Source organism: Triturus cristatus, chromosome 2_2 (assembly GCF_964204655.1).
Source record: "Triturus cristatus chromosome 2_2, aTriCri1.1, whole genome shotgun sequence".
NCBI lineage: Eukaryota > Metazoa > Chordata > Amphibia > Caudata > Salamandridae > Triturus > Triturus cristatus.
The window spans coordinates 218,334,601-218,360,832 of NC_140582.1; the positions used below are offsets into that span (position 1 = coordinate 218,334,601).

At 40.9% G+C, this 26,232-nt stretch overlaps 1 protein-coding gene across 2 annotated transcripts in view; it reads right to left on the reverse strand.

The window, feature by feature from the left end:
• The window catches only part of KIAA1958 (KIAA1958 ortholog), a 281,381-nt gene that overhangs the window by 25,774 nt on the left and 229,375 nt on the right, over window positions 1–26,232 (reverse strand). The window contains exon 4 of one of the 2 annotated variants that reach the window (XM_085641263.1): window positions 1,839–2,011. In XM_085641263.1, the coding sequence (XP_085497389.1) occupies window positions 1,839–2,011 (173 nt within the window). Of the gene's footprint in view, window positions 1–1,838; window positions 2,012–26,232 lie in introns of those variants that run through there. The other variant, XR_014978089.1, reaches the window with a different exon arrangement.

The window sequence follows — 26,232 nt, forward strand, 5'->3', positions numbered from 1 at the left end:
GCACAGCAGGGCAGCAGTTGCTTTTGAGCAGCAGTCCAGCAAACTGGTAGTCCTTGTAGCAGCACAGCAGTCCTTCTTAATGTCAGAGTATCCACAGGTCCAGAAGCGTACTGAGAGTTGGTGTCTGAGGACCTTCTTTTATACACAGTTGTGCCTTAGAAGTTGGAAGAGGCTTCTAGAGGTATGCCTTTGAAGTGCACAGATGCCCTGGCTTCAGACTAACTACAGGGGCTATGCAGCTCTTTATGTCGAGGCAGGACACAGCCTATTCAAGTGTAAGTGAGGCTGTGCTCAGCTCCTCCCTACCCTCTTGCCAATGATGGTCCATCCAGTCACACCTGAGGTCCTAACTTTCTACAAGTGGCATTTCAGAATCATCATTTAAAATCTGACTACAGCATAAGTTAGGACTTTAAATTTGGATTCCTGAGACAATATCCAGTTATCTCTTTCCATTTGGAAATTACACTTATAAAATGTAATAAGCCAACTCTAGTGTTATCCTATGGGAGAGATAGGCAGCAGAGGCAACAATCGGAAGACCTCCTTCAGTCTCCTGTCTGCTTTGACGGCATGTTCAAAGCCTTGAGTGTGCTTGTGTTTCATACAGTGATAATGAATACCACAAAGTCAAATGTCTCTGTATCATTATCCAGCACAAGGGTACCTATTTGAACACCCTTCAAATGATGAAAGACTAATTCAGTCCTGTTGTTGTCAAAAAATCAGTTAAAAAATTAACAATTTAGTCCAATTGTGCCAAGACACCTCTTGTTTTACTCATGCACTATCAAGGAAAGTGTGTAGGTATGTTTGCATGGAGAGTTTTATAATAGAATGTGGCCAGTCTCACTCTTGGCCGCAGTGACAGGAGTCTCAATCTAGGAAACCATCCTACAGTCACTTTATAGAAGGGTAAATGGCAACAGCTAGTTATCGTCCATAACCTCTTCGGAGAGGACAAAGGGTGAGGACCTGCTACATTGCTGCACTTGGAGATGAGCAGAAAGTATTCTCACACCATTAAGTCAAGTTTCAGTCAAGGTCTGGAATTGAAAATGGCTACAATGGTGCCCCTCTATGTGCCTGTGGCCGTTCAGCACTCCCTATGTGTCTCCACTTCCTCCCTTTTTGTGCCAGCGACCCCCTACAACCTGCATGTGTGCCTCTGATCTTCTTGCAGTCTCATATGTCACCCTATGTCAAAGGTACCTGCCCTGGGCGTGCCCCACACTCCCCATGGCAGCTCTTCTATGTGCCCCATTCCTCTCACAGCCCCCCCCTGCTCCCTCGTAGCCCATGCATGCCACCATACCCTAGTTCTGCATTCCATTGTGTGTCCCTCCACTCTTGTGCAGGATCTCTGTATGTCCACCTCTTTGCCGTTTGCCCTCTATCCATGTGTGTGCTCCCCATCCCCCTGAAGTTCATTTGTGCTGCCTGGAGCCCCTTTATTATCCTTCCTTTCCCCTGCAGCAACTCTGTGTGCCCCCATCATCTCCTGCAGCTCTACTATGCCTGCTGTCTGATATCTATGCAATCCTGGCCTCCTGTAGCTCCTGTATCTATCCTTCCTTGTGTAACCCAACTCACCTGCATTCTTTCTGTGTTCCCCGTCTACCCTGCATGGGCTTCTAGTGCCCTCCACCTCCCAGCAGCCCTCTGTGTGCACTTTGCAGCCTACTCAATACGTAGTACTTGACTTTTAAGTATTTCTTCACACAGTAATTATACCTCCAGTGCAGAAAAATACAAGATTCCATTGAATCCTTATTAGTGCTTTGTCAGATTGAGAACCCAAAATATAAAAACTAGTACAATGTGTGTAGAGCTCTTACCTTAGTCAGATCCATGTATTCTTTAAGGCCTTTGGTCATGCACCAGTACCGCCACACATTCAGCGCATACAGCGTAGCCTTGGTGGTGTTGGGACTCACAGCACTGATACACAGATCTTTCAAGTCATCATTAAAATTAAATACTGGGAATTTGTTCAGCTTCGTGGAATATGCTAGAGGAAACAAAATGGGATTCAAATCACTAAGTACATCTTGCATGATGGGTTCAGAATACATTTTAAGTTATCATAAAATGGGTAATCAAATTCAAAGTTTTTCTAAACAAGGGGCCCAAAAAACTTTAAGATGAGCTTGTGAGTCAATTAAAAGAGCTTTCCAAGTGAACAAATGATCTGCATCAATTTAAATGAAAGTTGTTTTAAAATCTTTCCAACTACTCTCTTCTCACAATCAAAGGTGAACTACAGTGAAAATTGCATTGCAGCGTTGTGATTGGCTCGGGGGAGCCTGGGAGCAAGCCGGCTGTTCCAGGTGATTTTTTGTACTTTTTTCGTCCTTCTGTCCTTACCCCCCCCCCCCTTCTCACCAACCATATCCGGTAGCAGCCGCTACTGCTATAAGGTAGTAAAGAAGACTTCTTAGGAAGCAAGGCTGGCTGGAGCTCAATCTAGCTGCTCATTGGTGAAGCTCTCAGTTATAGCTTCTTTACCCAACCTAGCCCGATCACCCAGAAGTGCAGTTCACCCTCAGAGGACACTAGCAAAAGGTCCCTCCAAACATGAAACCCTGATTTGCTCTGCTGGAGACCCATTGGGGTTGATACAGGTGCTTCCTCAACCCCCACCCATGCTTTGCAGTTGAGACTTTCATTGCAAGAGCCCGGCGGTGGCGCACCCGCCTTGCTCAGTGAGGCGTGGATTTGCAGGTAGCCAGTAGAGGTGGTGATGGTGAGGTGACACAAAGCGAACCGGGGAATAGCTGGCTATCGAAGGTGGCTGTACAATGGTTCACCTTTAAAGTCATCTGGAGACCCTCGCATCGGCTGTTGTCTAGGGCCCATGGTGGGGGCTCACTGAGGCAATCTCTTGCGAAGCCATACACTTATCTCTTCATGGACTATTACAGAGATCTCCATAGCTGACGTCTACCCTATTAGAGACTGGTCATTGTGTGGGAAAAGCCAATAAATTACTTTAGCAAACTTTGAGTAGTATTTCACTCTAAAGCACAAATGTTCTGGCAGGAGGAAGGGCCAAGTCATGGAGGCCCCTTTCATTGGGTGAGCAAACACTACTCAAATGAGACAATGCCTGCATGGTAGATGGGAGTGATGTACCATGATTTTTATAAAAATCACAAAACATGACACATTCACAAATTAAAGACATGAAAAGCTGAAAATACACTTTGCACACGTTAGACATAGTGACACATGAAAATGAGACAAGTGTAGTAGAAGCACTGCAAAAGCGTGCTAAGAAAAAAGATGAAGAAAACATGCAAAAAAGACTATACTAATACATATAAACGAGTTGTACTAATGAATCCCTAATGCACATGTTGCTTATTAACATATATTGATGGAATTTTGATGTTAAGGGAAGTGGCCTAGTGTTTTGGTGCATTCTGTCAGAATGCACCAGTTAGAAAATCAGTGCAAAAATGTGCAGAAATGAAGTACAATCTTGAAACTTTACATAGAAATACTAGAGCTTCTATAGTTTGTGAAAATTACAAAACAAATTTTAAAATGTGAATTTTGAAAAACCACACATATGAATGTTGAGAAAAATTGTGGCAGTACGGTATTCCTAACGTTACCTATTTTCATGTAATAATGATTTGTGAAAGTCGTATATATTCTTTATTTTGAATCAATTTGATTTCATTATATTACATGTTGGTTTGGAGCTCATTTCATTTAAATGTGCGATGCTAACTAAAAGGCATTTTTTAAATGCTTTTTTTCTAGTGCTGACCTTTTCCCAAATTTAATATAATGGTTAATTTTCCACTAGTGAAATGTCTTGTACAAATGTGCACTCCAACATTCCTGAATGTTTCTTCAACATTGACAGTGAAATTTTCCTGAGGGAACAAAATTTTAGCTATTTCTATAAGATAAGTACTTTGTAATTTGTTTTACCGATACTAGTCCTACATGGACTCTCAATCTCTAGTTTCTCATGACCAGCATGGAAAACAATTTCATTGTTTCAAGTTTCCTAGGGAACATTATGCAAATATGGACATGTGATCGTTTTTTGATGGTGGTGTGATGCCACACCACTGGAAGTAGCTAGAAACTTTATAAAAGAAGAAACCCCAAAGGAGGGTCATCACCATACTTTCTTTATCCCCGTGTGAGAGCATGCTATGCTGATAGATTTTTTAGAACTTTCTCTTACTTTGGACAGCTTTGCTGAAGCTACAGTCGGTAGCTGATGGACTGAAACTGAAGAATGTAGCTGGTGGGACAGAAAAGCAGAGGCTCCCATGGGGCACGCACCAGGCACCGCTGTGAGGCGATAGTTGTGTTCCATTGCTTAACTATCCATCTATGCCGCCCGGCCTCCGGGATGTGGGCTGAATGGCTGTGTGCGTTGCTAAACCGAGGAATATGACCGGAGATTGTAGGGGGTGCCGGTTGCCCCGATGGTTATGTTGCTGAAAATGTTGCAATAAAAAACATGTTAAAAAAAAAAAAAAAAAAAAAAAAAAAAAAAAAATGGACTGAAACATTCTTTGCCGAAAAATGTCTATTTTTCATTCTTTATTTCTTTGTTTATGCTAATGGACTCACCCTTAATGGACTTTAAATTTAACCCATTTCCCCATCTCCGTAGGACTTGAGCTTTTATGCAATGAACTATCCTTCTGCCTTAATGGTGGTAGGACTCTGTTACTCTGTAGCTGATTCTAATTATAACAATCAGAGAAAACCTGCTTAAATGTTTGACACTGTTATACAAGCTGTGATATTTTTAACTGAACTTCTCAAGAAATTACTCGTGGCAATGAACTTTGAATTATTAATACAATAACCAATTCATCAAATATCTGTTTGAGTCTATTATTGGGTCCCATTTGTTCTTCCATTCAAATGTTCAAAGCCTTGAGTGTGCTTGTGTTTCATACAGTGATAATGAATACCACAAAGTCAAATGTCTCTGTATCATTATCCAGCACAGGGTACCTATTTGAACACCCTTCAAATGATGAAAGACTAATTCAGTCCTGTTGTTGTCAAAAAATCAGTTAAAAAATTAACAATTTAGTCCAATTGTGCCAAGACACCTCTTGTTTTACTCATGCACTATCAAGGAAAGTGTGTAGGTATGTTTGCATGGAGAGTTTTATAATAGAATGTGGCCAGTCTCACTCTTGGCTGCAGTGACAGGAGTCTCAGTCTAGGAAACCATCCTACAGTCACTTTATAGAAGGGTAAATGGCAGCAGCTGGTAACCCCCCCTATAACGTCTTCGGAGAGGACACTTACTAATGACTTAATGTGTTGTTGGTAGAATCATCAACCTGTGACAGAACATCGGGTGTTACTTCTTTTGTTTTGCATTGCTGTTGCAGCGCTTTTGGTCTTCATAATCCTAACTTGACTTGAAGTCTTTAGGAGGTTGAGTCTTCCTGTTGCTATACTTTATTTCTACAGCATTGTTTTAAGAGTGGTAGAGAAGTCTCTTGAAGATGATGCTCATTTCAAGAAGTGCACGACTGAGAATACTAATGACTTAATGTGTTGTTGGTAGAATCATCAACCTGTGACAGAACATCGGGTGTTACTTCTTTTGTTTTGCGTTGCTGTTGCAGCGCTTTTGGTCTTCATAATCCTAACTTGATTTGAAGTCTTTAGGAGGTTGAGTCTTCCTGTTGCTATACTTTATTTCTACAGCATTGTTTTAAGAGTGGTAGAGAAGTCTCTTGAAGATGATGCTCATTTCAAGAAGTGCACGACTGAGAATATTTTGGGTGTTATTATCAAATACTACACATTTCAAAATATGTGGAGGGGTTGTAATGGAGGATCCTGGGTAATCCGTCAGATGTTTCTGCATAAGAACTACAGGTGGACATAGAAGTGGTATTTGCTTTTCTGTGTGACAAACACACTGAGGATGAACCCCCTTTCTATGAAGATATAATAAATACCTATAAAAAATCCCAAGTGCATAGGTCAGGGTGGAGAAACAGTGCTGATCCAGGGGCGTAACACAGGCCCCTGCAGCCCCCGCGGTGCAGGGGGCCCCCTCAGTACAGCACTCTGGCTGCAGAGCTCCTGATTGAGCCAGGAGGGGGCCCTCCACAAGTCTTGCAGGGAGGCCCCCTTGAGTTTCTTTACGCCAGTGTGCTGATCATGCTTCGCTCTTGAGAACTGAGGGATAGCGTGCTTCAGCGAACAACTGTAACAACAGAATTGGGATATGGCACCCATCGGCTTATGTTGATTCCAACCCTTAGCCCAGACACATTGGGGGGGGGGGGGCTTGAAGAATGTTAAATGGAACTGAATAATGTCCATGTTTCAGAGTCACCGCGCTTGCCCATGTAACAAAGTTAAAGTACTAGCAAAAAAGTACTGTTTGCAGCAGGTGGTGAGGGTAAAGCCTCGAGCATGAGTGATGTGGATGGGAGTGCTCCTGTGATGGTAGTTCTTGTCAGTGCAACTTGATCTATGGAATGAAAAACACCGAAATGGGTTGGAGATGTTGATGGAGGAGCACGTTTAACTGCAAGAGTTGTATCAGGGTGTTTTCTTTGATGCGTTATCATGCCTGCTGTCACTTTCCTCCATTTAGGGTCCACTTCCAAACTTTGGGGTTTGCTTTTATACTTGTTCGACTTCACAGGAGTGTCTATAATGCTGAATTGTGCTTCTTGTAACTTTGAGTGGAGTGTCTTTTTGCGGCGATGTTCTGCTGAAGTGTTTGGTTGGTTTTACGTTGTCTCTTTGATGTGGTTTTTGTTTTTAATGAAAAGGAGTTTAAAAAAACTTCTTGTGCTCAAAAATAATTCGATTAACATTCAGTTCATGGAGCTTGTTGACGTTCTGGTCAGTTGCGGCTGCTCCCGCGAAGCAATAGTGGGGCGAGCAGGAGGGAGAAAAAATAATGTAAAAAGTTCACCTACCTGTCTTCCGTCCTCTACGTCCTCTTCCTGGCTTCTGTTCAAACAGGAAGCAGGATATTCTCCCCTAAGGTAATCACAACGCTGCCATTCAGCATTGTAATTGGTTGGAGAACTGTGATTCAGCGCTCAGGTGGGGAATGGGAACCTGGGCATGTTCTTCACCCAGGCTGTATTCCAGCCCGGAGGTGTAGATTTTGGCCATGGCTAAATCTCCACCACTGGCCGGAATCCCCACCTCCGGGCCGGAAGCTCCGCCTCCTGCCTGGAAGCCCCGCCTCCGGGCCGGAAGCTCCGCCTCCAGGCCGGAAGCTGTAAAGTTAGTAGTCCTAAATCCATTCTGTGAATACCAAAAGTAGTAAGTGCATTCTGTGAATACCAAAAGTAGTAAGTGCATTCTGTGAATACCAAAAGTAGTAAGTTTAGGATTTTGTCTTAAGTTAATTCTGTGAATCGGGCCCACAGATTTCTTTTAGGAGGGCAGCGGAGACTTGCAAAAAGAGTGACTAGGTTTAAATCTACAGCATAATGGTTTTTTTGGAAGATGACAGGTATTGGTTTCACCCACAAGCCAAGCCAGACCTCATCAGATATTTATAAATGCCGAGAAGTTTGTTTAGAACAAACAAAACTCGTGCAAATAGACAAAGAAAATGGCTTGTTTAGTTTGTGTGTAAACATTTCTGCTTGCTTTGCTTTTTCAGGAGACGAGTTGTGAGCTTCCTACCAAGGGCAGTTGTGTACAGTTGCTATATCCAACCCTGAACTCTCCATTATCAGCCATGAACACAAACACGCCATTTCAAGAAAATAAAAAGATTAAAGAGCTATATAACAAATGTTCCTGGTGCTTTTCATCAGGCAACCGTAAAATGTAAAGCACTTAGCATTATTATTCTTCCTCAAAAATTCTAGAAGGGTTGTAGTGGCAAGAAAAAACTCCCACCAACCCTCATAACGAACCAACTGGCAATGTCAATAAGAGGGGAAAAAGGACCCCATTTCTACAACAAAATCTCCGCTACCTCTAACATTGGAGAATGTTATGGATGAAATCAAAAGTGTCAAACCTTTTGTTGTGAAAACCAGCACCACCCTTCAGCGAATTGAACAAAATAGTCCAACTTGGAATCTACAGTTTCAGAAGCAGAGCAAAGAGTAAGTGATGCACAGGATGTGGTAGCTAAAGTAGATGTGCCGTCAAAAGCGGATTTGGCAAATCGTAACAGACATATCAACGTGAGAATTTACAGAATTCCCAAAGGGAACAAAGGCTCTGAGATGATTACTTTTCTACAAATCAACATTACCAAGATCATGGATTTGCCAGAGGGCTCTGACCTCAAAATTCATAGAGCTCACTGTGTAGGGTCTCTGACCTTATCTAAGTCTGCCTTCACTTGACCAAGAGGTATAATAGCCTTTTTTTCTACAATATTCAGATTTTTTGAAATTTTTAACAGCTGCAAAGCAATGTAAACAAATGCTACGGTCGGGTCAGAAGATCAATTTCCCCTAGGATGTTGCTAGATCGATTTACAACCAGCTTTACAAACCATAAATGCTCATCTTGGTCTCTTTTATCTATGTTTGTTTAAGATTACTTTCAAAGACAAACACCTATCTTCAATAATCCATATGATTAGAAAAAGTTTATCCATTTACACAAGAGAGAAATAATGGACCTTGGCAAAACTTTATTCTGTTATGAATGCTGACAAAATGTCATGTTTTCTTACTTCTCAAAACCTATGCCATGAGTTCCCTAACATGTAAGTGAATTTCTTCACAGGTTATGGTTTGTCCATGATGTGTTGTCTGGTGTGTCCTCTGTTCCTTTGTCTATCTGTTCCCTTACCCCTGACTCCCCCAGTATTTTGTCTCCCTCATGTTTGTCAAGTATACAAATATTTTTCTTTTTTTCTATATATATAATTTAACTCTTTTCACCTCTCTAAAGCCTCCTTTCTATACTGTCTCTTTTTCTTATATTCTTTTTCCCCCTCAATATATCTGGAGAGCTACTCTCGGATGGCCTCTGTATTTACGTTCACCCTCCTCTCGCTCACATTGTTCTAAAATTCAATCTATTTCTCTTTATGGTTAAAGTCTTCTAGCTTTTTGCCATCTCTTCTTTCTTTATTCTCTGGATCTTCCTCCTTTCTTTTTCTTTTTCCATTCTTTTCTTATTCTTCTCTCCTCTCCCTATTTTGACATTTTCCTGCCATCCCTACTTTCCGGTTGCTTTGTTTACCTAGGTACTGTACAGTTCTTTATTGATCCTTATATATCAACTAAATCTATATCTAACTGTTGCGTGTATATCCTTATCAATGAAAGTCTTTTGAGTAATTTGCAAATTGTCTCATGGAATGTTAAAGGTCTGTGTAATCCCATAAAAAAACAGAGTACTCAAGCGGGACATAGCACAGCACTGGAAGGATGGGTCCCCGCCCTGTATAACTAACTGGAAAAAGGCCCTGGATAGGTGCATGTCAGCGGAGATTGTAGTGTTCCAGGCGAGGGGGTGTCCACAGAAGCATGGGAAGATTTGGTCTCGGTGGGCCAAGTATAGGGATATAGATCTGCCTTGAATGACGCAGACCGCCACCCGTGATCCTATCGAACGACTCGTGGTGAATGATTTACCTGTTTAATGTATCAATGTTGAAAAGATGTGGCTGGGAATTCCTTTGGCTTTTACATGCAATGTTCTTGCAGTATGTATGGTGCGCACTAGGGGGGAGGGGGAGGGGTGTTTTTCCTGGTCTGATGTTCTGCAGACTATAGGGGAGGGTGTTATACAGTACCCAGAGACATTCTCTTATGCTTTTCATCTGTGCTTTGTTTGCCGGGCTCTGCCCCTCTGGTATGATGAAAATTCAATAAAATCTGTTGTTATAAAACAAAAATAAAAACAGAGTACTCACTTATCCAAGTTAAAATGTCAGATTGCTTTATTGCAAGAAACAAATCGTAAGGCACAAGATATTACTTCTCTAAAGAAACAATGGGCTGGTCACGTTTTCTGTTCTCCTGATATTACCAACAAGAATGGGGTAATTATGCTTTTTCACAAATTCTTGGCTCTCGATATCAAAACTGAAGCTAAAGATGATGAAAGTAGATGACTCTTAAGATAAATAATGCCCGCTCACACTCTGTACCGTCTATGGTGTTACAGGAGTTGATGTTCAATTTTGGGAGACTTTTTCCACCAAGTTAATGCCCTAACTGATGGACAATCTTATTGTTGCTGGTGATTGACATTAAGTTATTGACTCTTTTAAAGGCAGATTTTCACAATCAAAATATATGCCTAAGAGAATGCAAAACAGGTTTTAGAAAAATCAATATGTTTGAGGGCATTAATCGATGCTTGGAGAACTTGTAACCCCGATGTTTTTGAATTTACGTTTTTCTTTCCAGTTTACAATCCAGCTCTATGGTTGTTTACATTTTTTTAACCCAAAATATTTTTACGTCTATTGGGCAAGCCTAAATTAGTTCTACCCTTATTTTTCATCATGCCCCAGTCATAGTTGACTTGGACTTACTGTTAGACAACCCACCTTTCAACCAATGAACAATTAACAATGCACTATTAAGTGACAAGAATTTTGTTGAAACGTTTTCTACTAACTTCTTTGATCTCAATCTTAACACATATACCAAAATGAACTTTGCTTGGGATGCATGTAAGGCAATGACAAGGGGGTGTATTAATGACTATATTGCAAAAATTGGGAAAGCACTTTAAATCACATTGAAAACTTGAAAATTAATATTTTATTTCCAATGAAAGGGATAAATTAGCGTGATTAACTAAGGTTATATTAGAGGTTAGTAAACAATCAGTTGCCAATATCAGCAGCTCTTTATTGAACGTTAACGCAAAATATTTTGGAGGGTGTAACAAGGCATGCAAATTATTGGCAAACTATTTAAAAGTTAAAAAGAAAAAAACTAAAATTACTGTTATCTCTCATAAGCATGGCAATAAACATTGAACTGATTCAAAATGTTTGATTTTTTTATGGATTATAATAATCAACTGTACACTCCAGAACACACTTCACCACAAGACATTTTTTAACTACATACCCAAAATCGAAGCCCATTTAGTTGATCTCTCTTCTTTAGACATAAATCTATCAGTAGCTGATCAGGCAGCACATACCACATGACCTAAAGACAAAGATTCCGGCCCAACAGTTTTTCTGTTGAGTTTTACTCTACATTGTCTCAGATTTTGTTTTGAAAATTAATGTTATTGCTCCAACACTTTATTTCACTACACACAGCACACAACACCTGTCTTGAAGCAATGCTTTGATTCAAAGTAAAGATAAAGAGTTGTCTATATGCGGGGCACGGCTATCCTAGAATATTTTGAATTAAACGAAGGGACGGCGAGTAATGCGCTGGTGGAGTGGGATGCCCATAAAACGGCTATTAGGGGCCACTGCCTGGGCGCCACGTGGAATATACGCAAACGACTGACATCGTCGCTCACCTGCATTGAAACGCAGTTACTCAAATATGAGCGGGACGGTGAAGGGGGACATCGCCACTCAGCACAATTGGCACGCCTCCGGGCGCAGCATGCTGACCTTCTGGAGTGTCTGCGCTGTCACAATTACACTGCCCATACTGCGCGTACTCATGCCAGGGCTGACAGGAGAGGTCGTTTGCTGGCTTGGCTGCTCAAGCAGGAAACCGCCCATGCCCCGATAGGGGCCATACATACGCCTGAAGGTCCCCTGGTCTACACACAGCGCGAAATACACCAGGCAATGACTGATCACTATGCACAGCTGTACCGCTCCCTGGGGCGCTGTTCCAGGCTCGCACTTGACCGCTTCTTGGAAGCCGCCCACCTGCCCACGGTCCCTGTAGCCCACCTGGAGTCGCTTGACGGGCCCCTTACATTGGAGGGGATTGATGGGGCGATCGGCTCCATGGCTACTGGGAAGGCGCCAGGCCCGGATGGCCTCCAGGTGGAATACTACAAGGCCTACAGGGAATCCTTGGTACCGAAGCTGCACGCCCTTTATTCCGCAGCCCTAGAGGAGCACATTTTGCCTCCCTCAATGCGCGAGGCCTACCTGGTGTCCCTGCTTAAACCGCATAGGGATCCTGTGAGTCTAGGATCATATAGACCCCTGGCTCTACTTAATGTAGACTATAAAATTTTAGCCAAGGTACTGGTGGAACGCCTGGCGCCGGTGGTGCCCCTATTGGTGCACAGCGACCAGAACGGATTCGTGCCTAAGCGGAGTACCTCACTGAACCTGAGGCGTTTTTTCCGAGTGGCCTCGGAGTGTGGGTGGGGGTGGCCTGCGGCGGGTTGTCTCACCCTAGATTTGGAGAAAGCTTTTGACTGTCTGGAGTGGGGCTACCTTGCGTCAGTGCTGACGAGTTATGAACTGGGCCCGGAGTTCCTCCAGATGGTGGCACTCCTATACAGGAGCCCAACAGTGCGGGTAAAAACGGGGCCCTACATCTCAGCTGCGATACCAATCTACAGGGGCACCAGGCAGGGGTGCCTGCTCTCGCCCCTCCTGTTTGCACTGGCAATGGAGCCCCTGGCATCGAAGCTGCGCTCGTCACTGGGTGACGGTATTCCTCTAGGGGACGCAACGCATCAGGTGTCACTATATGCTGACGACCTTCTGATCTTCGTCAGGGACGTCAGAAATATTCCGGTCGCTCTAGAGCGCATATTGATTGACTTCGCCGCCATCTCGGGGCTTAAGGTGAACGCCGCAAAGTCCTGTTTGTATGCGTTTGGAGGGGACACCCTGGACCCAGGATACGTCTTGGATGGTGTGCGAGTGCAGTGGAAGGCAGACACTTTCCGGTATCTGGGAGTCCAGATATATCGCCAGCCGGCGGACCTCATCGAGGGCAATCTGGGCAGGGCGGTGTCGGCGGTCAGGTCCCAGATGCGTTTCTGGAGCACGCTCCCACTCACGGTCACCGGCAGGGTGGCCCTGGCCAAGATGGTGATACTTCCCCGTCTACTATATTACTTTGCCAATCTGCCAATATACATCCCAGCGGCCTTCTTTACCACACTCACAAGGTCACTCCGGGATTTTGTTTGGGGCAGCTCGCGCCATAGGTTGGCTTTGCCCAAGCTCTACCTGCCTACCGACCAGGGAGGCCTGGCTGCACCGTGCTTTGAACATTACTACTTGGCAGCGCAGCTCCAGTGGGTAGCTCGTTGGTTGGCGGGTAGGGGCTTGGATGACACTGCAACAACAGCGTCTCCCCTGTCTCTAGCGGACATTACTAGGCTCTTCCATCCGGCCGCAAAAGCTCACGTGCCGTCACCGCTCCTTATGGTAGTGGCCTACAGATGCTACCGCCGCAGCTTGTATCTCACTAGAGCCCTGGTTCCTTATGCCCCGGCCATTCCACTGAAGGGCTCCCCGAGCGAGCGTGGGGTACTCACTGCCACGGAACTAACGTAGTGGCATACAGCGGACATACAGACCTTGGGTGATCTCTACCGGGAGGGTGCTCTCTTGGGCTACGAATCCCTGGGCGACGAGTCGGGCCTGCCACCAGGGCAATTTCTCACGCATCGTTCCCTGATCGCCACATTAGCGGCTAAATGGGGGGACATGTCGGTGGAACCATGCCAACACCTCACAATACAGTATCTGCATGTGATGGGGCGGGGCAGCCACTTGATTCGGTGGTTTGCATCCTCCTTACGCACGCACGCGGCAATCAGCCTGGAACCGCTTCGCCGTAAATGGGAAGCGGACCTGGGGAGGCCACTAGTCGATAGGGAGTGGGGCAAGATACTGCAGAGCCCAACACGAGTACCGCGCAACATGCGATTCCGCCAGATACAGCTGTTCATACTTCACAGGGCGTACCTCACACCCAAAATGATTAATAGATATTTCCACCGCATAGATGCAGCTTGCCCCCGCTGTGCGGAGCCGGGAGCGGGGCTGGTGCACGCGCTGTGGAGCTGTCGCGCGCTGCGTCCATACTGGGAGTCAGTTCACGAAAAGCTGCACATGTGTACAGGCCGCACCATACCTTTTGAGTGGCCCGTCTACCTACTGCACCTATTCCGCAGAACACCGGCCGTGAAGGTCACCTCCCGTTTCCTAGACTTGGGACTGGTTGTGGCTAAACGTCTGCTCACAAAACACTGGAAGGCATCAAATCCGCCGCACGTGCCGGCGTGGTGGCTCTCACTTCAGGCATGGGCTAAGGCGGAGGGCATAGCTCTCCTGAGGGAGGAAACACTGGGACTTAGGAGGACACCTATCACAGCACAATGGGATGATCTCCTACAGGCCCTGGCGCGGATCGAAGGGGATACTACAGAGAGTATCACGGCCCAAGAGGGAGGGGTTTCCCCAGACACGGTCGAGCGTGTACATGAGGTCAGTTAATCTGCCAATTAGTCAGCAGTGTAACGTCTGATGATCAGGGTAGTCGGTGTCCTTTCCCCAATGTGGGGCTACCCGTTTGGGGGGTGCTGGGGAGGGGGGGGCTGGGGGGGCCACTGTCAAGTATCGTAGAATGTACTTTTGTAGGTCGGACTCTGCTGCTGTTTCTTGGTTGCTAGGGGGATCTTTGTATGTTCCGCCTCCTGTTAATGTTATATTTCATTATCTGTGCCTGCAAGTATCCTGTTGGATTTGTGTAGACTATGTGCATTATGCCGCTGGTTCTATCATACCAAAGCATGACACGGTGTATCATACTGGGATTCGCATCATCACTGCCTGGCTGTTAAATCCCTTGACTGCGGGGTGAGTGCTCCTCCTGTCCCATGATTCAACTCCTTTGGTTAATCCATTGCTTCATGATTTGGTCACTGTTCAGCGTATTCTAGTGCTTGTCTATAACCTGTAAAACTTGCAAAATAATAATGAACAGATTTATCAAAAAAAAGAGTTGTCTATATGCGGGAATTATAAACCCATACAGTCCTGATTAATACGGACTGTAAGATCTTCGTGACAATCTTGGCTACACGCATTAACCACATTATTCCAAATCTGAATGGCACAGAGTAATCAGGTTTTGTCAAAGGACTATTTATTATAGATAACTGTACAACTTTTCTGAATAGTATACATTTGGCTTCCAAAGGCATTGCTCCAACTGTACCCATCACATTAGATGCTGAAAAAACTTTTGAACGGGTTAATTGGGACTTTATGTTTCGAGCATTGAAATTACATGGTTTTAACCCTCAAATACATTGTTTTATTATATTCTGCTTCCACAGCCTCCATTTTTGTATGGCCTACAATCCCCATACTTTTATCTACATAGAGGTATGTGACGAGGTTGACCGTTATCTCCTCAGCTTTATATACTGTCTTTACATCCTTTTATGGAACAAATGTGTAGATCTTGTAATTCTTCTGGCTATAAGAGTAAAGAAAATGAAGTCAAATGTACTGCGTATGCTGATGATGTTTTACCTTTTGTTTCCGCTCCCAGAGTACTATTCCTAATTTTTTTAATTTACTAAAGGAATATTCTGTTACATGAGGGTATGAAAACTGAATATAGATAAATCAGAATTTATGCCTCTCAACGGGCATTGTCTAAAAGTGATGTTTAAAGATTCTGGTGTTATGTGGAATTCTAAAAAGAAACAATTTCTGTTAATCTAGATACAGTCAAACAAAAAGTAACATTGTTGTCTGGAAAATGGTCCCCTCTATTTTTGTCATGGTGGGGCAGACTCAATACCATCAAAAATATGTTACTTTCAATAATTAATATTTCTTTATCTATGTTTCCTGGTCACGTCCCTAATATTTTTGAAAGCCATCAACAGTCTGTTGATACAGTTTCTATGGAACAAAAGAAAAGCACGTATATATGTAAGCTCCAACAACCTAAACATTCTGGTGGGGTTGATTTTCCTAACTTTGCATAGTATCATTCTGCTTTTATCCTCAAACAGATCTGGACTTCTCTTTCAAAGAATTTTGATTCCTTTCCCAAAATTTGGCATTAATTGGATTAATCACTAATTACATCCTTTTCTATCAGGCATATGATATACATTTCACAAGCTCCTAAACCTCTTTCTTCACCTATTCTTACTCATTCGATATCTTTATCCAAACCCATACTCACACGCTCCATTTCGACTTTGGATAATTTTAAACTTACTCCAATATATCACAATAACAATATTAAAATAAATAACGGAGTACTTTTTTGGAAAGATTGGATATGTAAAGGACTCGTAACAGTTGGACAACCTTTTTCAATTGCACATCTTCTTCCAATTTCTGAACTACAAAATAAATTAAATATACCTCTAGCTCATGCTTCCAAATATGATAAATTAAACACCTTAATTTTACAAGTTTCTTCTTCAGTTCCAGTTTGGCACCTTAATTATCAAGATTCACATACTGCCTTTAACTTCTCCTCTGCAGTGAGTGCCTTCAACATATACAAGGGTTTGGAAATATTTCTTGTACCCAAAAGTAAAGTGGAACTTCAATGGGATAATGATCTTCAATAGGCTTTCTCTATTCCAACCTGGAATACGATCTGATCTAAAATACATTCCACATGTCTCTACACAAACATTAATTTTCTTTTTAGAATTGACTGTTCGTAACCCCTACTTCTCTTTTTTGAGATTTAAAATATTTACAGATATTGCCTCTTGGTAATGTAATTACACAAATAGTGATGAACTGCACATGTCTTTTAAATGTCCAAGAGTTAGCTTCATTTGGACACAAATTTGGTACACGATTAAAGATATCTTTTCAATCAATATACTGTTTGATAAAACACCCATTTGTAGGTGGTTCTTCACATCTTGGCACACTGTTATGGTTGGGAAATTTGTTGATATGCCTATTGCTATTGCATTACAAATTATTAATGATAGCTGGAAGGATACTTCTACCATTGCGTTTAGTAGATGGTGGAACATTTTATGGCATGATCATAAATTGGATAGAGTTAATGTGCAATCCAAAAAGCTCCTAATCAAACGAGATGTGCTTTGGTTGCCATTGTCCTCCTTCTTATCTACAAAACAAACTAATTCTTCTGATGCAAATACAATGTTTAAATACAATGTTTAATTCATAGATGATTGTTAAATATAAAATCTGATTAGTCATTGCTACTTTCTTTATTTCAAGGTATTTCCTTTGTTTCCTTCTTTTAACTCTCTCTCTCTCATTTACTTTTTTCTCTAATTTACATTTCTTTAAAAAAATTACAATATGCTATTTTCCTTAGTTAATGCTTTTTCTAGTACTATGCAGCTTTCCACCTATATGCAATATTTAATTTTCTATCCTTGCATATTATATATGTTTATATTGTTAGCTGTAATGATTAATAATAGGTTGTTATACGATGTATTACTTGATTGTACTTCAATAAAGCATTCTCAAAACAAACAACCAATAAAGTAAAATGTATTACTAAATATCAGTTCTTTACCTGCATTTGTCACAGGTAGTAAAATTATTTTAGGCTTGTTCACAATGTGTATAGGTTTAAAAAATAACTATGAAAAAAATCTGTAATTTCCTTCTGAGGATTACAATCCAGCACCTTAAGTGGAATTCTATGAAACGCTTTGAATCCCTCTGTCATACATTCTCTTTGATGCAGATCAGGGTCACAATTTGTAAAGGGTGGATTCATCATTCCTAAAATCTCTCATTAGTTTAATTATTAAAGAAGTAATTCCTCAGAGTTTTCACTTTTCACTTTATAAGTGTTATGCACTTAAGCAACAGTGCTCTTTCCCAAGACAAATTTTTTTTGTTTGTGTGCTCATGCTTACTGAACTCCAATCTTCTTAGTCCTACTGGCTTTCACCAGACTCGCAAATCTCTAAGGTGCTTCTATAACACACTATCACTCTGCTTGTGCAGCTTTCTCCATTATTTTCTTCTTGTCAAATGCAAACCTCTTTCTTTCCCCACATTTGCCTTGAATAAACAATCTCCCCTGTAAGGAAAGAAACTCAGGAATCTCGATTAGTTTTCTGTGATGCAAGGTTTGAGTCTCTATACACTCCCTTTTAGTTTTAAGACTGATTTACCCTGTTTATCTAAAACGTTAGCTAGGGCAAACCCTGTCTGTTGAGACTAGATGAGTGTTCCTTTTTGTCGCATTGTGTTTTTGTGTGCTATGTTGTACTGAAGTGTATGAATTCCTGTCATAGTTAACTCTGCTATTAGTTTGTCAGGTTTCTGTGCTTAACCATTAGTGATATAAGTATTATCTCAATACTTTTAAATATTTATGTTTTTACTGTATGCCACTGCTTGCAAGTTATACATTACATAGTGTTACCATGGATGTGCAAATCGGAGCACCTTCAAATAAATGCTGTAGGAACCTACTGGCCCCTACAGAGAGTCTGCTTGCTTCAGCTGCACATCCACACTTATCCAAGTACTGTGTTATGCAAGTCTACTACATTTTTGGGGCATAGTTGAATACATTTAGAAAGACAGTTTTCCCAGAGTGGCTTAGGATACCCATAAAAATCACAAGCAGAAATGTGTAGACAGAACGTTGTCCAATTTGTAATAATAAAGGTTAACCTTGTTTAATATAAGTCATGTATCAAAACCTCAGAGTAAAGAATACAAATTGATTTTAGATATATCCCTTTGAAAGATTTGTATTCCTTTACAGTCATTTTCAAAAATCAATAAAAATGCAGTCTTTTAACTGAAGATTTGTAGCTGATAAGTTAGAACATTGTTTTCCATCAGGTGTTATACACTATAGTCTATTTTTCTGCTGTTTATTGTATATGGGATTCTAGCGTCTTTGTTATTTAAAATATTTGTTTTCTGTGCATGGTACTTAAGTTGCATTTTATAAATAATTAGAATAAACAAACCTTTACTATATAGACTGTTGGAGCACTAAACAAACCTTCATATGCCCTATACAAGGGGCACTCAAAGCTGGTCCACAAGTCTTGATCTATAAAGTTTTCAGGATAAAACTTGACCGTAGATAATTCACAATTTGATTAGTTGATCCTCACGGAGCAACACTGGCCACCTTTGCTTCATACAGTGCAGTGGACATTGAATGATGTGATAATCATAACTAAAAAAAATCTATATTTTCATATTGTAACATACTGATAAACATATTGGGCATACATTATAGTAAAAAAGTGGAGATGGCTTTCGATTGAATACAATGTGGGAATCAGATAATGAGTTTTGGGCTGAAAACTGATAGCCATAAATGACATATTATAGGAGGTTACACACAAATAATTAAACATACTAGCAACGAAGTGAAAGACCTACCAAATTGAATTAAATCAATCATTTAGTTAGTAAACTTGTTTAACCACTTCTACTGGACTGTCATAAAATAATAATGGTGGAACAAGTTATGCTTAGCCCTGTGAGTCAACTTAGGAAGACTATCCGGTCAGACCTGATCTATAAACTACTTGGGAGCAAATATGTATTTGCTCCTGTGTAATAACAAAAGCACTTTAAATGGATCCTATCATCAACATAGGCCAGCAGATGTCCCCCTTTGTGGATCAACTCGGAGTTCTTCGAACTGGAAGAAAACATAGTGGCCATCTTTGACTGCAGTATACATTCCTATAGCAAGTCCTTGATTTCAAGCTTCCAAATTGTTGTTCAGTGTCTCAGCACTTTCTGCATTCCAAACGAGACAACCTTAGGTAAGGAACTAATAAGTCTCATAGACAAGTCAATCGCCATAATGGCCTTAAATCTTTCTTCAGTGTAAGTCCTATTTTTATGTTGATTTTTTTGTAATTCTTCTACATGTGGGCAGTCCAACATGTATTAGTGTATGCACTCTCAATGCCAGAAGAATACAAAATAAGTTAATTCAAATATGGGGGAACCACATGGAAATGCATGCCTTATATGAGCAACCAAACATTACTTGAAAAGACAGTCAAGAAATGTATATGCAATGAAATCCCCATATTCTAAAACATGTATTAGACAGAACTGTCAAAACTAAATAGAATAAGGATGTCTGTTGAGAACCAAACAAACAATCACAAACAAATCTCTTTAATGCAGTTTGACAAAAAGAATGTATGTCCTAAAATTAAAACTTTTTTACTGTGATGTAGAAAACATGGGAAAACATCCAATCCATTGTCAAGTGAAAAAGTAATTCAACATTATTTTCCCACATCAATTTAAAACATATTTTGCTCTAGAAAACGAGGCAAAAGACGACGTGGTGAGGTGAAGTGTCCCATTTAAGTGCAATAGCTGTAGAAATAAATTGTGGAGTGATGTCATCGTTTAATTACTGTGTCCCTTTTAATTGATTTAAGTTATTTATCTAGTACACCTCCACCCCAGATTAATAAGAGTGCTTTACACAGACCCTATTTAAATTTTCATGAAAAGCAGGTAGGAATGACATTGAGCAAACAGGCAAATAAGTGGGTAAGACAAAGATTAAATACTATAAGAATAAGGAAAAGAAAGGATAAGTAAGTTTTTATATCATTTCTGGAGGTGAGAAGAGTGGGTTAAGTTCTAGTGTCAAAGGGTAAAGAGATCCAAGTAGACTTTGTTGCCTCAGAGGAGTGTTTCTGTGAATGAGCAGTCTGAAGCAAGATACTTTTAACTGTAGGGATCTAAGATCGCTTTTTCCACCTAAGATGGTAATGAGCTTCTACAGGTAAGTGTATTTTCACATATAGGGCTTTGTAATTGGGCAGGCCAATTTGAATGTAATCCTTGCTGGAATGGTAAGGGATTTCCGATTATAACTTTGAATGAAATTGAGGAAATTGCTAATTATTGTTAGGATGTGTAGGGAATATATTCAATTGTCAATGGTTGTTAAAGTAGGTATTAAAAGGTAGCAAAATGTTGAAAATCTCCTTGAACCTTCTGGAATCAAACAGTAAACAAGATCACTTTTAAGAGAAACCTAATTAGCATTGTGAGTTGGCCACTGCTCGCATGCAGATAACTGCCTTAAACAGCAGTCTTAATTACTTATTCTACTATCTATTTCAGGTATGGAGACCTGGACAAGTTTACAGTTAGTTCCTCCATTCATAATTCCTCATTCATGATGAATTATGTAATGCAACTGCAAGATTTGGAGTGAATGATTAAAAGATTTAGGATATGCCACTGCATTCTACTGAAACATAGCCCAAGTGAAGTAGATTTGTTCATTCCTAACCCATAAAATGGAGGTTCAGCCCGGATGGTGTCACAGACATAGTGTTTCTGAACTCTTTACCAGATAAAATTAATACGGTTCTTTTCAGAAACCATATCCCTAAAATGGCACAACACAGTGTGAGAAACGCTAAAAAGGTTGGATGTCTGAATATTGTGAATAAAACTTTCATCCAACGTAATAAATATCACAACCTAAACATCGTTAAATTTTTTTTTTAACCCTTTGGCTGCAAATTTTTGATTATTAACTCCAATGGGGTATTAGTTTTATAAATGATAATTGGGACACAATATGTCGGTCAGGTGATATTCCTACGATGACATTCAGGTACCACACCATACACACTGAGATACCCATCTTTTCTTGAGTGTGGCAAGAGTCTTCATGCAGAAAAGCCTTTTAAACAACTAAAGTTAGTTTATAAAGGCACCAAGAAACAGGACAACTGGGCAAACATTAAAATTCACAAAGAAAGGTTTGCTGAGGTGTTTTTTTCCTTGAATACATTTGCACACAGTATTCACAGGAGGCGGTAACTCAGGGAAAGTCTTGTCACACCAAGCTATATGAACAGCACATGAAGATACTCTCTGGTTGGGGGGGACTCAAAGTAATAAAGACGAAGTACTGAAATACAGCAAAAAATATTAGCTTGCAATTTGGTGAAAAACTGTGCAGGCTACAGTTGTCAATGTTGCGTGGATAAAGTAAACATGTATGTGAATTGCGTTGGAGACTGAGGATGTTGCAAATCTCCCTGAACCAATCTTGAACGAAGAGATTATCTGGGCAATCACTGAAATAAATTTAGGGATGTACCTGGACCCTGTGGTTTCAAGTAGCTTTTTATATTATGAATGTCACTGTGCAAGCCCTCTAAACTGTTGGAAGTTTATAACTAAGCAACAGGTGTAAGCAGGTGTGAACGGCTAACAAACAAGCATGAGACCTTGAATACCTACTAGGAAAGGCTACAGCATGAACATAAAAATATTTCAAAATGTGGATGATGCTCTAAGGATTCTGAAAGACAGTAATGTGTGCCTTCTTGGCCACCTTGACCTGTCAATTACATGTTTATGCCATTCACCACCCATCCCCTTTAGAAAATGTGTATGAAGGAATCTGTGCTTAACTAGTTTCACCCATACATGTAAATCGATCTCAATTAGAGTCAATTACCTTACTCTCCCATCTTCAGGCCATTATATGAGGCACTAGCCTCTTCCCTACTGTCTCTAACCTTTATAATAAGCTCTCTTCTTAGAAACTTGAGCAACTGTTTTCATTTTCATGCTGATGGCAAGGAGATCTACTTGAAATCCTCCTCTATGGACGACATTGTTGCAAACTCCTCTCTGCTGGAAAACATGCAAACCTGGATGTCGTTGCGCAATGTTAGTCCACTAAAAATGAAATACCTTCCTTGTAATATTCCCATTCAAGCCTCGCTGAATTAACTTTATTTATTTTATTGTATCTCACACATCATTGATGATGTAAAATGCCTAGGTTTCATGCTGGAGAAAAGCCTAAAAGTACAGGCCAACATTAACATATTGCAAGAATAAACAAGCATTGGCATAGCCAATAGATCTCGCCTTTGGGACCTTATAAGTGTTTAGCCATGCAAAAGTTGCATAACTAAATACTTATAAGGTCCCAAAAGCGAGACCTATTGGCTATGCCAAGCGGCCATGCGGCCGCGAAAGTGAAAGTGATCGCGATCACAATCAAACATCAAAGCGGCCGCGAAAGTAAAAGTAATCGCGGTAAGCGCGGCGCGCGTGCCCGCGCACATGCACAGTAGCTCTAGGCTGGCCTGGTAGCACTTTTTGGAGCCCTCTCAATAAGCCTCGCCAGACCAGCGCATGCGCTGGGTCAGGCGAGACCTAAAAACACTCATCACCTTAGGTTGTGGAAAGAAGTTAAAGGATACATCTCAGAAGATGACCTCAAACAAGCTGCCCAGCCTCTGGCTGTGTTCAGGATAAACTATAGCAGGGGTCTCTAATCGTTTCAATAGTAAAAGCTACCTTTGATCAATGAAAACCACCTAAGCTACTGCATAGTAGATTAATAAAGGGGTACATAAAGATGAAGTGACAAACTCGGAGTATCAGTTTTGCTACAGTTAATGCCAATGCATTAATGCCGTGGGAGCAGTATCATGACAGCTTTATCTCTGTGGTTCCCAAAGACCGTTTTACCCCTTTACCACTATTTGAGAATCACCTCTGACAGGTGAGTGACTCCCTGGGGTTTGTGTTTTTTTGGTCAATGGTTGCCACTGCTCTCTTTATAAGAGAAAACTCCCATGATCTAGCTAACTGCTCTGTAGTACAATGTCTGAGATCAAGATACAGGTGCGGCTTGGTGATAGGCAAAGCACAAGGATTATCAGAACGGCCAGTCCTAGAATTTTCAGTACTCCATGTGAAAATACACAAGTACTCCTCAACATGTACACATTCGCACACAACTACATATACCTTGTACCCTTAACTAGAACCATTAGTAATAGGTACCTGCAGACTAGGTAGCACTCAACAAGCAAACATATCTGCAGCTATCTCCTTCCACATGGGTACACCTATGAGGCAATTATCAAACCCAAATTAATGAATGAAAAGATTGCTACAGGAATTTGAGTACATGTAAAGAGAGGAGAGGATGAAAAAAGGAGAGAAAGAAAAAATGAGAGGAAGGAACCAATGAAAGCAAGAAGGAAGGAATGAGAGAGAAGGAAGAAAGAAAGCTAAGGGCTAATGAAGGAACATCAGAATGAGAGGACTGAAGAAGAGAAAGAAAGGGCAGAATGAGGCGATGAAAATGAAAAAAATAGGAATAAAAAGGAAAGAAAGGAGTAAAGAAAGAAAGGAAAAGGGGCTGAAAGATAAAAGGAACAAAGGAAGCAAGTAGAAAATGGAGAAAGAAGGAGAGAAGAAGAGAAATAACGGAACTGACAACTGAAGAAACGGAAAGAAAGAACTAAGAAAAGGTGTAAAATTGAGAAAGAAAGAAGAAAGGAAGCAGAGAAGGAGGTAAAGATGAAAGTAAATAAGGAATGCATGAAAGAAGAGGAGGAATGGAAAGAAGAAATTAAGTTGAAAAGTAGGAAAGGCAATAAAGAATAATGGAAAGAAGGAACGAGAGTGAGACAGAAACAAAGAAGAAATGAGGGACTGAAATGACAGAAAAAAGAGAAGGAAAGTAAAGCAGACAAAAAGGAAATGCGTAATATAGGAGATGAAAAAAGGAAAGTAGCAAGGGAAGCAAAATTGAGAGAGAAAATAGGAGAAGCATAAAGGACAGAATTAAAGAACAAGAGAAAAAAACAAAAATCAAAGAAGAGGAGAGAAATTAACGGAAAGGAGAGCAAGTAAGGAGAGAGAAAAGTAATGAAACAAGAGAATAGAAAGAACAAAACTATAAAAAAATACATAAGAAGATTTTTTTAATTAAAATAAATTTAAATGTACTGGCATGCTTGTTGGTGCTCCTTTGGATTTTGTTTAATTAACTTCCAGATACTTTACTGTGTTAGACAGTAATGAAATAAACCTAGAAGAATTAAACTGAGAAGAATAAAATTTCAAAAAGGGATATTTTTTCCTGGATGATGTTCAGAAATGCATTTAAGAGCATGCTGTGATCTTAGGTTTGTGACATCAAGCTTCTTATCAGGCGAAATAGTGATGCTGTTTATTTAGCAAACGGGTGGACTGCATATTGCTCCTGCACCTTCAGCCCTGGCTCTGTTCTAAAGTCTGCTGAAATACTGCATATCTCGAGTGGCAAGCAGATAACTACTCCAAAAGAGCCTGTGAGCAACTGCTAGTTCATGATCAATGTGTTGGAGAATCCTAGACCATGGCAACTCGCTACTTACTGACGTGCTCAAATTCCCTCCAATCCCACTAAATGTGGCTTTTCCTTCATCACATTGGTTGGCCTCAGCCACTAGATGACACTTGACCCCTATAGTGATCAATCTTACATGGCTTCTTATTGAAGCCTGTAGCATCTTCAAAGTAGCAAGCGTTGTTCACAACTGTATTCAGTCGGGTGCTCCCAACTACTACACTAAGAAACTGCCCATCTAAGGTCAACTCAAACTGCTCCAGAGTACTGGGTCCCTCTAACTTAAACCCCCCTCTTGCAAAAGTAAGAACTCTACAACTATACTTCTTTGGGACTGCTCCTACAATATGAAACTATCAAATAGCTAATAAGAAATCCCTTTGCTTTGAATTATTCAAAACAGAAGTGAAATACTCATCCAACATCACATCCACCTTTGATCTTTCACATATGCCAATCACTATACTCTTAATTTCTCCTCAAAGGGATTTTCCTGGACTACTTGGTAGATACCGTGTACTTCATTTCAGTTTCTTGTAGCTGTATGGGCTCAACCCAAAAGAGATTCTCTAAAGTATCACTACAACTTTGTTAGATGTGTATAGACCTATTTGTAGACATACAAACTGTGTGCATGTATATATGTATATTGTTGTATGTATTTCACTGTTACCATTAACAAGGACTTTGATTGTTATTGTTCATTCACATCTATTGTAATCGTGTCCTATTGTAAAGCCTCCCATATGGTTTTCTGTGAACTGAAGTCTTAAAGTATTTTTCTAAATCCACAACAAAACTGAACATAGCGGTGGCAGGATTTTTTAAAAGTACAACTACTTTTCAGGATCCATGTGGAACAAAAGGTTCATTTTTCCCATTCTGATTCAGCACTGCAGGACGACTGAGCATTACGATGTGGTATGACTGAGTTTTGTGGTAAGTGATGAAACACACCGACTTGTTTGCCTGGCATGGGTGTGGCATCTTCCAAATCATCTCCATCAAGTGCATCATCTTCTGTTGCATGTGAACAAATAGCCTGCTAACCTACTTAATAGATGAGCAGCACCCCTTTCAAGATATGTTTCTGTGTCTTCAGTTTTTTAAAAATATTGTAGTAACAACCTTCCCAATTAGATCATGAAAACAAGTAAAGGAAGTGGAACTCTGTTGAACCCTGGTCATGCGGCAGGTGCAGGAGGAA